This window comes from Micromys minutus (genome assembly GCF_963924665.1).
Source record: "Micromys minutus genome assembly, chromosome: 21".
NCBI classification, from domain to species: Eukaryota; Metazoa; Chordata; class Mammalia; order Rodentia; family Muridae; genus Micromys; species Micromys minutus.
Window position 1 is genome coordinate 32205044 of NC_137956.1, and position 13887 is coordinate 32218930.

Below are 13887 nucleotides of genomic sequence, written 5' to 3' on the forward strand. Positions count from 1 at the left end.
ACAGGTTCAGAGGTTCATTCTGTTATCACCAAGGCAAAAAGTATAGCAGCATCCAAGCGGGCATGGCACTAGAGAAGCCAAGAGTTCTACATCTTGTTACAAAGGAAGAATGGAGAAGACTGCCTTCGGGCAGCTAGGATGAGGCTCTCAAAGCCTATCCCCACAGTGAAACACTTCCTCCAACAAGGCAACAGCTCCTAATGGTGACACTCCCTGGACCAAGCACATTCAAACCACCATGTTACACTGCTTGGCCATCATAGGTCTATGATGAGTGTGTGGGTCCATTAATAGTCATAGCATAATACAAATCATACTTAGTCCATTTTTAAAAGTTTAAAGTTTCTTCTGACATTCATGCAATCTCTCAACTAATTTCTTATAAAATCAAAATAAAAAAGCATATCACATAACCTCTAAAATCACAGACAAAAAAAAAAAAAAAAAAGACATAGTGAGGAAATCTTGGACAAAAGGAAGACCAAAAACCATCTGGGCAAATTCCAAACTTCATTCCCATGTCTGATGTCAAAGCACTCATCACATCTCAGCTTTTTTCTTCATCAATGTCTGTAACACACTTCTTTCTTTGGGGCTGGTTCCACCATTAGCAGCTTTCCTCAGCACGTATCCCATGGCTCTGACATCTCTAAGATCTTCAACTTTACAGCTTCTTGTTTCAATGTCTGGTATCAGCACATGATCTTCTGGGCTTCATAGAAGGCCCTGAGTCACTTCTCCACTTCTGCCCTCTGTTGCATTCTAGGCTCTGGTTGATCCACTCTATTGCTGCTGCTGTTTTTTATCTTTATCCCATGGGACTGGCATCTTCTGTTGCAACGAGGCCTCACCAATAGACTTTCATAGGCTTCCTCAACTTTTTTGCGTTACCCCTTCAGTCCTAGGCTATCCACTTTAACTGAGGCTGCACTTTTAACCAATGGCCTTTACTGGCCTCTCACAGAGCGAAGCCTCAACTGATCTTTATGACTCCTTCATGGATTCAAAACCATTACCACCTAAGAGACTCTTACACATTACTAAATCCAACTGCACCACTAAGTACCAACTTTGGCTACCTCTGGAACACAACTTTTATGTGATCTAAGAAGCACTTCTCAGATTTCACCTTAGTGATGCTGGTCTCTTCTTAATTCCCCCTAATTTCTTAGGCAGGTGTCCTCCTAGTAGTCCTATTTATTTTTGACTCTAAAACCAGAGCCAAATTGGCTGAAGCTACAGAGTTGCTGTTTGCTGGGGTTGGAACATGGCCCCCTTGGTCTATTACATTATTACCAGATTTCTGGTTTTCCAACTCCTCACTGTCTAAGTTTGGGTGTCCTGGAACTTGGTGAAAAGACCACGTCCAGGGCCAAGCATATTTATAAACTACCACATTATGTCAAAAAAGGTAACTTGTTTAGAATAGTATCCTTCTTAGTACACAGGATATGGAATCAGTGGAATCATCTTTTTCTGTTGTTGAAGTATGCTGAAAGTAATTGTAAGTCAGAAAGATTTGATTTTCTTCCTGGTTAAGTATACATTCCATTATGCTATGAAACTCAATGCAGCATGAGTTTAAAACAGCTCATATTGCATGGGCCTTCAGAACAATGACCATAATGATTGCTTGTGCTTAGCTAGCTTTCTACCTCATTTTCAACTGTAAGGTGTTTGGTTCTGCTCTGCTTTGTGCGTTGGAGGCATGGTCTCCACATGTAGCCTTGGCTGCCCTTCAACTCAGGGTGTAGACCAGACTGATTTGGAACTCATGTAGATTCTTCTACCTCTGCATCCTGATTGCTGGGAATAAAGGCATGGGTCACCTCAATCATTGAGAGTATTTTTTTACATGTAATATTTCATTTATCCTTTGAGAATCTAATATATGTTACAGTGTATTTTGTTCCAGTTCACCTCCACCAAATCTCGTAGAATTGTTTCTTAAACCTCCTATTCCCCCTTTCTAAAAGTAATCCACTGAATCCAGGTTGCCTTTTCTGTATATAAATGATAGAGCCATCTACTGGTGTGTTATCTACTTACCACAGGCAACATCCTTAATAAATAAATACACTCTGCTTTCCCTAGCAGCTAACAACTGTTGATAGCTATCACCTAGGCGTGGGAGCTTTTGCCAGGGTTGATCCATCTGATGCAGTTCTCATGAAGTCAACCACAGCTGCTGTCAGGTAATGATCACAGCTGTGTTGTTATTGTCAGAAGACACCAATTCACCCCTTTTCCCTGGATCTGTGTTTGTTAAAGTTTTACTGCCTCCTTTTTCACACTGGTCCCTGAGATTTAGGGTGAGGTTGTGTGTGATGAGCCCAGGTTATGGCACTGTTTGGAGGTGTGGCCTTGTTGGAGTAGGTGTGTCACTGGTTGTAGGCTATAAGACACTTACTCTAGCTGCCTGGAAGTCAGTATTCATATGAAAACAGAGAACTCCCAGCTCCTCCTACAAGATGCCTGTCTAGATGCTGTCATGTTTCCTATTTTGAGAAAAGAATACTGCATTATGTTGCTCTTATTTGCAGTTTACTTACTTATTAATGTCATAAAAGTAGAGAAAGTACCTGATGGTCAAAATAGGGAAAAAGGCAAAAATAGATTGTGTATTGTGATATAACAAGGAAAGGCCAAGTCTTAGTATATATTGCATAGCATAATGTGTCTAGTTTAACTATTAGATGTTTGAAAATATTCTCCCCCAGGAATATTTTGAATGTTTTTCTATTTGTTCTTTAAAATAAAAAACCAAACAGGTATATGGTGGACAATTTAGGCTGGTGTTAAATTAGTAATCTTTCTGCATCAGCCTTCCAAACAAGTTAGAATTATAGGTGTGTGCTACTGTTTCTGGTCTTGAATGTTCTTACAATTGAATACATATTTTATATAATACATATGTCAGTTACCCTAAATTTGACTAAAATAAAATGTTTATATACATGGAAAATTATGTCAGATAAATATATAATTATTGCCAACCAAAAATAAATCTGTAAACAAAAAGACTGGCTAGTATGTTACTAACTATAAATTTTATGTATATAATATTTGATAGAATGAGAAAATTTTCAAAGCTTAATTTGTTCACTGTTTTAATTATGAATTTATATTTCATTTCTGTTTTGAGATTTTTAATATTATTGACATGGTAGTTGATCCTAATTGGTTTTTTCATATTAGACCGTATTTATATAATGAGAAAGTTTTAGATGATTATGTTTATCATTGGCTTTCATATTTTATGGATTTGAATTTGCTTCTAGTTTAGTAAGCTCTTTTACATGTACTTTCTTGGGTGTAATGAGTGAATTCATTATTATCATAAAGTATCAGTGATAATAAACTTGCAAAGAACAGTTTATTTTGCCTCATATTTTGGATGTTTTAGTTTATGGGCGATGGTTTTCTTTTGTAATGGCTCCTAATGAAAGAACTTATCATGTCGAGAACCACATGTTAGTGCTGCTCATTTTGTGACTCTTACTTAAAAGAAAGGAAGGAAGAAATCTGTGTTCCCTAGAAAGAGGATGAAGCAGTGTTCCATAGTCCTCTTCAAGACAAACCCTCAGTTCCTTAAAAACTTCTGCCTTTGCCCTGCCTTGCTTACTACCAAGCTTCAGTAACTCAAGGCAGTGATCTGAGCTATTAGTATAGAAATTCAAATTGTGCCTAAGAATTATTTTGAATACCAGACCCATAGAGTCCACTGTGAAATGATCACTTCTACATTGTTTTCTGCATGAATTTATGGAAGATGGCATTGTTCTTATATGTGGAAAGATACGTCAAGCAGAATGTTGATCTGTGGTTTTCTTATTATTAGTAGTATCAGTCAACTCAAACTTGATATTACATGTTCTTGTAAAGATTAAAAGTTATAGTTATAGTTCCTGGTGTTTTTTTTCATTCTTTTATGATCTCAATGATTGTCAGTGTTCATGCATGCCCTTACTCATGCTCAGTTTGGTAGTATGTGTCCATTTTCCTTTGCTTTGGTCAGGGTAATTAAAAATGCAATCTATCTTGCTGTCGAATGGCTGTAGTCTTTCATTAACTTTATTTTTAATTTTATTGATTTTTGCCTATTGTTTCCTCATATCTCCTTTGATTCTAGTTGTGTACAGTAATTATTTTCTAAATAAACTTACTAATTACAAATTTTATATTCTTTTTCTGTTTTTACATTTATGTTTTTTTCTGTTTATTTTCTTTTTCATCTGATTAAATATTCTCCCAGACAGTGCTTTAATAGGCAAATTTTCATGCATGATGTCTTTGATTTGTGTTAAAGCAGCTTAATTTTTGAACTTTCTAGTTTTTCTGCCATTGCTCTCTTGTTTAAAGTATTCCCTGTACTTATAAAAATATACTGTACTGTTACTCCTTGTTTATTATTTTGTTCCCTGTTCTGTGTAGTTGAAGCATCTACATATGGGTCTTCCTTCTTAAGCTGCATATGGTTTGTGGGTTGTATCATGGGTATTCTGAGCTTTTGGGTTACTATCTACTTATCAGTAAGTACATACCATATATGGATTTTTGTGTCTGGGTTACTTCACTCAGGATATTTTCTAGTTCCATCCATTGTTTTTAATAGCTGAGTAGTACTCCATTGTGTAAATATACCACATTTTCTATATCCATTCTTCTGTTGAAGGACACCTGTGTTGTTTCCAGTTTCTGCTTACTATAAATAAGGCTGCTATGAACACAATGGAACATCTTTTGGATATATGTATGCCCAGGAGTGGTATAGCTGGGTCATCATTTTCTAGTTCCAATTTTCTGAAGAACCGCCAGATCGCTTTACCAGCTTGTAGTCCTACCAGCAATGGATGAGTGTTCATCTTTCTCCACTTGAGTGTTTCTCTTTCTTGCCAGCATCTACTGTCTCCTGAATTTTCGATCTTAGCCATTCTGAGTGGTGTAAGGTGGAATTTCAGGGTTATTTTGAATTGCATTTCCCTGATGACTAAGGGTGTTGAACATGTCTTTAAGTGCTTCTCAGCCATTCGAGATTCCTCAGTTGAGAATTCTTTGTTTAGCTCTGTACTCCATTATTAAATAGGGTTATTTGGTTCTCTGGAGTCCTCCTTCTTAGGTACTTTGTGTATTTTTGGATATTAGCCCTTTGTCAGATCTTTGTAAAGATCTTTCCCAATCTTTGTAAAATACTGAAGACATTCTATAATAGTTTTTACTTTTCAATCTGAAGAATACCCTGTTGTTTTCTTTAACAAGCAAGTTAGCTACCACCAAATTTTGTCAGTTTCATTTATTAAGGCAATTAATATTTCAGCTACATCTTTGAACAATGATTTTCCTTCATACAGAATTTTTTGTTCACATTTTCAAAATTTTTTTCAACACTGAAATGTCATTATAATCTACTAGTCTGTTTAATAAGTTGTATCTTTGTCCTAATCTTTCTTCGTATAAGCCTGTTTCTTTTATAGCTCTTACAGATTTTATTGAAGACTTCAATACTTTGTAAATTATGTGTTTATAGGCTTATCCAATTAAGTCATGGGCTTATTCAACCAAAGTTTTATGAAACTTCTGAATAATTTTATATCAAATTTTAAATGCAGTAAGCACTTATACTTTGGAACAATGAAATGTCTGTACTTAATAAAAATCTAGATTTTCAATGATAAAGCACCTGCTTTGCATATGAGTGCTTAATTTTGATCTCTAGCCCTTCCTATAGTAATCAAAATAAAGTTTGTATTTAAATTTGGGATTTTCGCCCCTGTACTGATGGTTTGCATAGGAACCTGTATTTAGCATATTGCTTCTCTTTTACACCACAGGAATGTGTTGGTGAGCACATTCAGCCTTGGAATTCACATGACTGCAACTGAGCTGTTAGATGTCTGAAGAAATTGTTTTTTTTTTCCAAAATGTCAGAAACTCCCATTTAAAAAAAATTACTCAAATTTGTTTTTCATGGCTGTGTAAGTGGCAGAATTTTTTTTACTTAGATTTCTTATTGCCAATTTTGACATTTTATGTAGAAATTTAGATGAACATTTTTGGAATTATAGATCCAAAGAATAGATCCCCTGTCTCTGGGTTGTCTTGTTACTACCTAAGAAGTTTGTGATTGTCATTTTCTTTCATTTGTAGTTAATTTAGGTTTTGATTTTGATTGCCTTTTAGACTTTTGTCTTCTTGTTTTTATCAGGAGGTTGATTTGTTTGTTTGTTTTTATTATGATACTAAGTATCCTTTTCTTCATCTTGCTTTTTTCTTTTCAAAAGTCTTTAGGATATTGTATTTACATAAAACTTCTTTAACCTATGAGCTTTGTCATGATATTTTGTTTGAGTTTGTTTTGTATTCTGAATAATTTCTATTTTTTTATTTAGATTGTGTTTTTCCCCTTTTTTGATCAATTTTTGACATTTCATACCTCGTTTTTATTTTTATTTAATATCAATTATTGGGGTTTTTTCCTTTTTGTTGGGTGCTTTCATTTTTTTCATATATTCTCTTTTTGAATATCAAATGTTTTTAATTTTCAAGGTTTGCTAAGAACAAAAGCAATATTTAGTCTGCAGCTAATTTCTCCCAGTGTTCAAATAATAACAAGCAAAACTCAAAATACTCTCAACTCTGGATTTGTTCCATCTATTCTTTTTCTGTATAAGAGTTGTTTTCACATATATGGACTTTTGGGGAGGATATTCTTTGTATTTGCATTTCAAATGTTATACGCCACACACACTTCCTTCCCTCCTCTCCCTCAACTTGATTCTATGAAGGTGCTTCCTCTCCCAGTCACCCTCCACCTCAGTGCCTTGGTTGATAATGATGTTGTTTTTCCCATGAGGGTACAAAACTTTCAGCTATTTCATTCCTTTCTCTAGCTCTTTCATCCCCATATTCAGACTGATGTTTAGCTGCAAGCATCCTTATCTGTATCTGTATGACTCTAGGAGAGCCTCTGAGGAGACATCTATATCTGGTTCCTGCCAGTAAACAATTCTTGGCATCAGCAATAGTGCTTGGGTTTGGTGGCTGCATATGCAGTGGTTCTTCAGGTGAAGAGTCTCTGTATATCAATCCCTGCTCTTCTATTTAACCTAGTATTTCTTCCCCTGTTTTGTTCTCCCTTCTAAGAAGAACTGAGGCATCCACATTCTGGCCTTCCTTCTTTTTGAGCTTCATAAGTTCTGTGGATGGTTTCTTGCATATTCCGAGCCCTTTGGGGGGGTAGTATTGGCTTATAAATGAATACATACCATGAGTGTTCATTTGTGACTGGGTTACCTCACTCTGGATGATAGCTTCAAGTTCCATCCATTTTCCTAGGAGTTTCATGAACTCATTGATGGGTCAGCTGTTAAAGGCTAGGCTCACAACCAAAAATATATGGACATTTTAATGCGTGGCTGAAGAGTTGACAGATCTCCAACTTGTACATTCTCTCTTCAACTCTCCACTCCAATACCATGATGCATAAACTTTACTCATCTTGGCCTGCCTAAATTCTCAGTTCTTACCTACTTCCATCTGGTATATGGTCTGGAGTTATCTTATTTCATTCAGTGCACAGTGCTGCTACTTAGAAGTGTAAGCATGGACCAGTCTTAATGCTTTTTCACTCTCCTCAAGATTGTTGGCTGTTCTGACAGAAATCCAGCACCTTTTTAAGTTTGTATATTCTGTGTTTTTTATTCCATTTCCTAGGGGGTTTTTTTCAAGTAAAAATATATAGGCATACCGTTTGTTTGACCCTGTCACACGTTCCTGTTCTTTTTGCTGTTGTCTGTTTTTTATTTTTGAGGCAGAACCTTGCTTAAAAGCCTCATCTGCCTTGGAACATGACTCAGAATGACATTGATCACCCTGCTCTCGTAACTGCCATATTTAAAGGAGTACACCACCAGATCTGTTTCTTAGTGGACTCTTCAGATAGACTCACAATGTATTTTTCTAGATGTTGACACTTTCTTAAAGGTCTCAGTTACACATTCCATGGAATTCCCCAAAAGGTATCCATATGGCAGGTAGGTTTCTTGTGGAGAAGTTGTCTTTTTTGACTTAGTTTCTGAAATCAAAACTTTTCATTTTGACCATTTTATATTCATCACTGATGAGTAACTTAGGTTACTAATACTGAAGAAAAGATAAACAAATATATACCAGAGAGACATTAGCACATTTTTGTGGCCATATTTTGGGAACACCACACAATGGCTAGGGGATGATGCCTCAACAGATAGGAGTGTTTGGTGCACAAACCCAAGGACCTGAATTTGATCCCCAGATCTCACTTAAATACCTGCTTTGCTACCCTTCAGATGCTGAGGTTTTTCAGATTATCATGAGGTTGATACCCATAGAATACAATAAGACCTTGCCTAAAAGGAAAGAGACAGACAAATAATTTATCTGAGTATGATGACACACACCCTAGCACTTGGTGGTGGCAGAAAATTGCAAGAAAATAAATAAAGAGAAGTGTTATAATGCAAAGTTACAGATGAATTTTACTTCTAATTTTTGTCTTAATGATACCTTAATTCTTTAGAATTAAAGTTACTTAAAATTAAACATAATAAATGAGAAAAATTTTAAATGTGATTAAACACCAAAAGATAGGTTTGTTGGTTTGTTTGTTTGTTTGTTTGTTTATATTTGAGACAAGGTTTCTCTATAGACCTAGCTGCCATGGAACTCTATGTAGATCAGGCGTTGCACTTACAGAGATCTGCCTACCTGTGCCTATTGTTTCTTAGATTAATGGCTGTGCTACTGTGCCTCATTCATATGCTTTTTTAAACTTAGAGCTAATAATCCGATAAGAAACAAAGGTAAAATTAATTTGTTTTTGGAGAAATTACCTTAAAGTAGGAAGATCATCCCAGGACAACTACATTAATGTATGTTTTGAGGGAAATGGATATAATTCTAAAATATATAGGTTTTCTGCCTCTTTTTATTTTAACTAATATGGATGATTCTTTATTCAGCCTAAAACATAATTTAACTGATGATGAAAGACCTTTGATATGAATGAAGTGATGAGATGTTTCATAGAAATACAAGCTAAACTACATAATCCCTTACAACTCAGTAAATGTCAAAGGTTTTTAGTTTTGTAATTTATTTTTACAAAAAGTTTTACATTTTTACTTTATTTTATGTGTTGGCTATATTTTGACTGATCCTGTTTGTGCACCAGGCAAGTGCAGTGCCCACTAAGGCCTGAAGGAGGCATTCAGATCCCCTGGAGTTTGTAAAGTTACAGATGGTTCTGAAACTTGCTTATAGATGTTGGAAGTCAAAGCTGGGTGTTCTAGAAAAGCAGATGGTGCCGTTTCTGTAGCCCTTATATTATTCAGTTTCAAATAATTGGCTGCTATATAATTTTGCCTTGTTAAATATGTAAATTTTTATGGTGATCATAAAAATAAGTTTTATTCAATTTATTAAAAATTCTGCAAGCCTATACTGACTAGTGGTTGTTTAGAAATAGTCTTGAACTTGTCACATTGGATTTTTTTTTTCCTCAGATGATTTAACAGTAGTGAAACTCTGGCTGTTCTGTCAGAGAACTCTTAAGTGCCATTCCTGCTCTAATGGAGATAGTGTGTCAGTTTGTTACACTTGGAGTCAATAGTTTCTGCTTTTATAAAAACCAGATTAAACAAGATATTTGTGTTGGAGACCTTATGTAATATTGGTATAAAATAGTTTTCAGAATATTCACATGGGGTAGTGAAGTGCTTCACTAGAATCACTTGAAGCCAATGCTGCCAATCTGAGTTTAAACCCTGTAACCTATATGTCAGAGGAAGAAAACTGACTGTTGTAAGTTTTTTTCTGGCCTTCCCACTTATCCCATGGTATATGTGCAGCCCCTCTAAATGCAGATTGAATAAATGTAATTCTTAAATTTTAAGGAAATATTTGTATTGGACTGGGAGTTTTCATAATACTCAGGAAGTCCTAGGTTCAGTCTCCAACACTGAGTAAAACTGCTTGTAATCACGTGTCATCCCTGCAGTTGAGAGTAAAGACATGAGCATCAAAGGTTCAGGATCATCCTCAGCTACATCGTGATTTGAAGACTTCATAACTTAAGATCTATTCTCAAGAAAGGAAAGAATGTCATTTACCTTTGTTGAAAATTAGTTGGAATACATTCCAGGTTTCTGTATAATTCTATGATTTCTCTTCTCCTGCCTCATCCAGTGATGCAATTGCTGAAATTCGAGCCATCTGTATTGAAGAAATTGGAGTATGGATGAAAATGTATAGTGATGCCTTCCTAAATGACAGTTACCTGAAATACGTAGGATGGACTCTTCATGATAGGGTAAGTTGGTGACTTCTGGTTTTGATGAAGAGTTATTAGTGTTTATATTGACATGGCAGCAATCAAATACCCCATTTTTTAATAGGGTTGTTTGATTCCCTGGTGTCTAACTTCTTGAGTTCTTTGTATACCTTGGATATTAGGCCTCTATCTGATGTGGGGTTGGTCAGGATCTTTTCCCCATCTGTTGGCTGCCGTTTTGTTTTCTTGACAATGTCCCTAGCCTTACAGAAACTTTGCAATCTCATTAAGTCCCATTTGTCAATATTTGACCTTAGAGCACTAGCCATTGGTATTCTGTTCAGGAAATTTTCTCCTGTGCCTATGTGTTCTAAGGTTTTCCCTACTTTCTCATCTAGTAGTTTCAGTGTACCTGGTTTAATGTGGAGATCTTTGATCCACTTGCACTTGATCTTTGTACAAGGAGATAAGAAAGGGTCTATTTTCATTCTTCTGCATGCTGAGTGCCAGTTGGACCAACACCATTTGTTGAAGAGGCTGTCCTTTTTCTATTGAATGTTTACAGCTCCTTTGTCAAAAATCTGGTGACCATATATGTGAAGGCTCATTTCTGGATCTTCTATTCCTTTGATCCACATGACTATTTCTGTACCAGTACCATGCAGTTTTTAGCACAATTGCCTTGTAATATAGCTTGAGATATAGTATTTCATGATCAGGCATTGTTTCTAAATATTTGATAAAGGTTTTTGTTATTACGTTAATAACAACTTTTATTGTAGTTTTTATTAAATCTTATGTTGAATCAGACTATTTTACTAGTCTAATTCTATATTTAAGTATAAAATAAGTTGAATAAGTTAGCCTGAGAGTATTTTTTTCTTCATAAAGTCTTGTTTATTTTAACTCTCACACACTGGAAATGACTGTTTTGTTCTTTTTTTTTTCTTTGTATTTCTAAAGCAAGGGGAAGTCAGACTGAAGTGTTTGAAAGCGCTACAAAGCCTGTATACCAATAGAGAATTATTCCCCAAATTGGAGCTATTTACTAATCGATTCAAGGTAAGAATCAAAATGATGAACTTATATTTCTCTCTTTGCTAATACTAGTTATACCTATATTATCAAATGACATTGCTGTGATGTGTTTGGTTCTTATTTTTGTTAGTGTTTTATTGTTTTGCAAAATAGTTAGTGTCATTGTGGAATATTTTTCTGATTTTCTTTTAACTTTTATTTTTTTATTTTTGTATATAAGTACATTATAGTTGTATCCAGACACACCAAAAGAGAGCATCTGGTCATTTTGCAGTTGTTTGTGAGCCACTATGTGGTTGTTGGGAATTGAACTTAGGACCTCTGTAAGAACAGTCAGTGTTCTTAACCTCTGAGCCATCATTCCTGCCCCATTGCAGCATTTTTCAGCATACCTTCTTTTGGTGAATTCTTTTACTCCAGACTTCTCTTTCACTTTTCTGCTTGCCCCCTATTTTTCTACCGAATGGGCTTCTTTTAACTTTCATATCATGCATGTTCTATGCCCTTTACCCTTCCTCTAAACCTCTTTTCTCCTCTCGTGGTCCTTTTTCCAGTGCTATGACCCATTCCTTATTAACACTTTCATATACATATGTAAATATTAAAATATGTAGTCTATGTATGAGAATAATATTTCTTTTTCTGAATCTGTTAACTTTCTTAATTTCAAGGTTTATTGATTTTTCTTGCAAATTTTATTATTTCACTTTTCTTTATAACTGAATAAAATTATATTTTGTATATGTACTATAGTTTCATAATCTATTAGTTGAAAAACATCTTGACTGATTATAAATAAAGTGGCAAAAATGGATTTTCAGTGATAAAGATAGAGTCTTGCAGAAGTAGCTGAGAGTGAAATTAATAAGATATGTCTTAGTTCTATTTTTAACTTTGAGACCCCCCTCATACTGATTTCCATAGTGTCTGCAACAGAATACATTTGTACAATTACGGATAAATTATTTTATCCCACATTCTTACCAATACTTACCATTTACTTTTTCGGAGATGATTATTTTGACTGAGATTAAGCTAGATCATAAAGTAATTTTTAAATTTTCCTGATTGCTAAGAATGTTAACATTTTTAAAAGTATTTATTGGTATTTTGTGTTTCTTATTTTGAGAGTTTTCCATTTAGTTCATTAGTTTGTTTATTGATGGGCTGTTGTGGAGTTCCAGTTTTAACTTTGATAGTTCTTTATATATTCTGGATGCTAACACCCCTTGTAAAGTATAGATAGCTGTCAATAATTTTCTTCTATTCTGTATGTTGCATTCTTTTACTATGAAGGAAGTTTTTAATTTCAGATAATTTCTTAGGCTTTTTGCTTTGCTACTTTAGAAAATTCTTGCTTATGTCTATATCTGGAAATGTTTTCCTCAATAATGTTAGTGTTTAAGGTTTTAAAATCTCTAATCCATTTGAATTAGTTTTTGTGGTAGAAAAGGAGATGGATATCTAGGTTCTTATGCAAGTACATATCTTGTTTTGCCAACATCATTTGTTGAATAGATTGTGTTTTGGGTTTTGTTTTATTTTGTTTTTTAGCATGAATTCTTATATAAAGTTAGAAAAGTTTGCCTATGTGTTTGTTTCTTAGGCCTTTGGTCTACACATCTGGTTTTCTGTCTGAATACCTTGCTATTTTTATCGTTATCATTGTGTATAATTCAAAGTTAGGTATTGTGATGTCTCTAGTAGTGCTCTTCCTATTTAGGATGATGATTCGTATAAAATTAATTCTACCAACTAGAAGCATGTAATGTTGTGTTTCTGAGCCTGTGAGTTGTAACTCCTTTGGAGTCAAACAGTTCTTTGACATGAGTTGCCAAAGACCATTAGAAAGGACAGATATTTGCAATAAGATTTATAACAGTAGCAAAATTACACTTATGAATTAGCAGTGAAAATAATTTGAGTTGGAGCCACAATATGAGGAACTGTGTGAAGGGTCATACCATTAGGAAAGCTAAGAACCGCTGATGTAGTCTTTTTGTTAGCTAATATCTGCAGACTTTGTCTTCGGTGTCTTGAAGTTTTCTTTTTTTATTAACTTAATTTTTTTGGGTTGGTTCGTTGTTTGTGGGCTGGGCCTACACACCATAACTCAAGTGTGAAAGTCAAAAAAACAACTCTTTAGACTTGTTTTTTTTTTTTTTTTTTTTTTTTTTTTCTCCTTGTGTCTGGAGGATCAAAGTCATATTGCTAAGCTAATGAAACAAATGCTTTTGTCCACTGAACCTTCTCACTCTTCAATTCCTTTTAAGGTTATTGTGAATGGGATTATTTTTTCTCTAATTATTCTTTGCAAGTTGCTTGTTGGGGTATATGAAAAAGGTAGTAGATATTATGTTGATTTTTGTATATTTCAATTTTACTGAATTTATCATTGTTTTCTGGTGGCATCTATAGAATGTTGAGTATAATGTCATGTCATCTCCAAATAGGAATGTAGACATTTTTCTTACAATTTTTTCCTTTTATATATCTTTCTTTTGTCTTGATGCTCTAAACTTCAAGCTCAATTTAAGATA

The 13887-nt window shown here is 34.6% G+C and overlaps 1 protein-coding gene across 2 annotated transcripts in view; it reads left to right on the forward strand.

Moving 5' to 3' along the window:
* Window positions 1-13887, forward strand: part of STAG1 (STAG1 cohesin complex component) — a 287724-nt gene that overhangs the window by 165079 nt on the left and 108758 nt on the right. For both annotated transcript variants that reach the window (XM_080933999.1, XM_080934000.1), the window contains exons 10-11: window positions 10225-10348; window positions 11273-11371. In XM_080933999.1, coding sequence (XP_080790125.1) covers window positions 10225-10348; window positions 11273-11371 — 223 coding nt within the window. The remainder of the gene's footprint in view (window positions 1-10224; window positions 10349-11272; window positions 11372-13887) is intronic.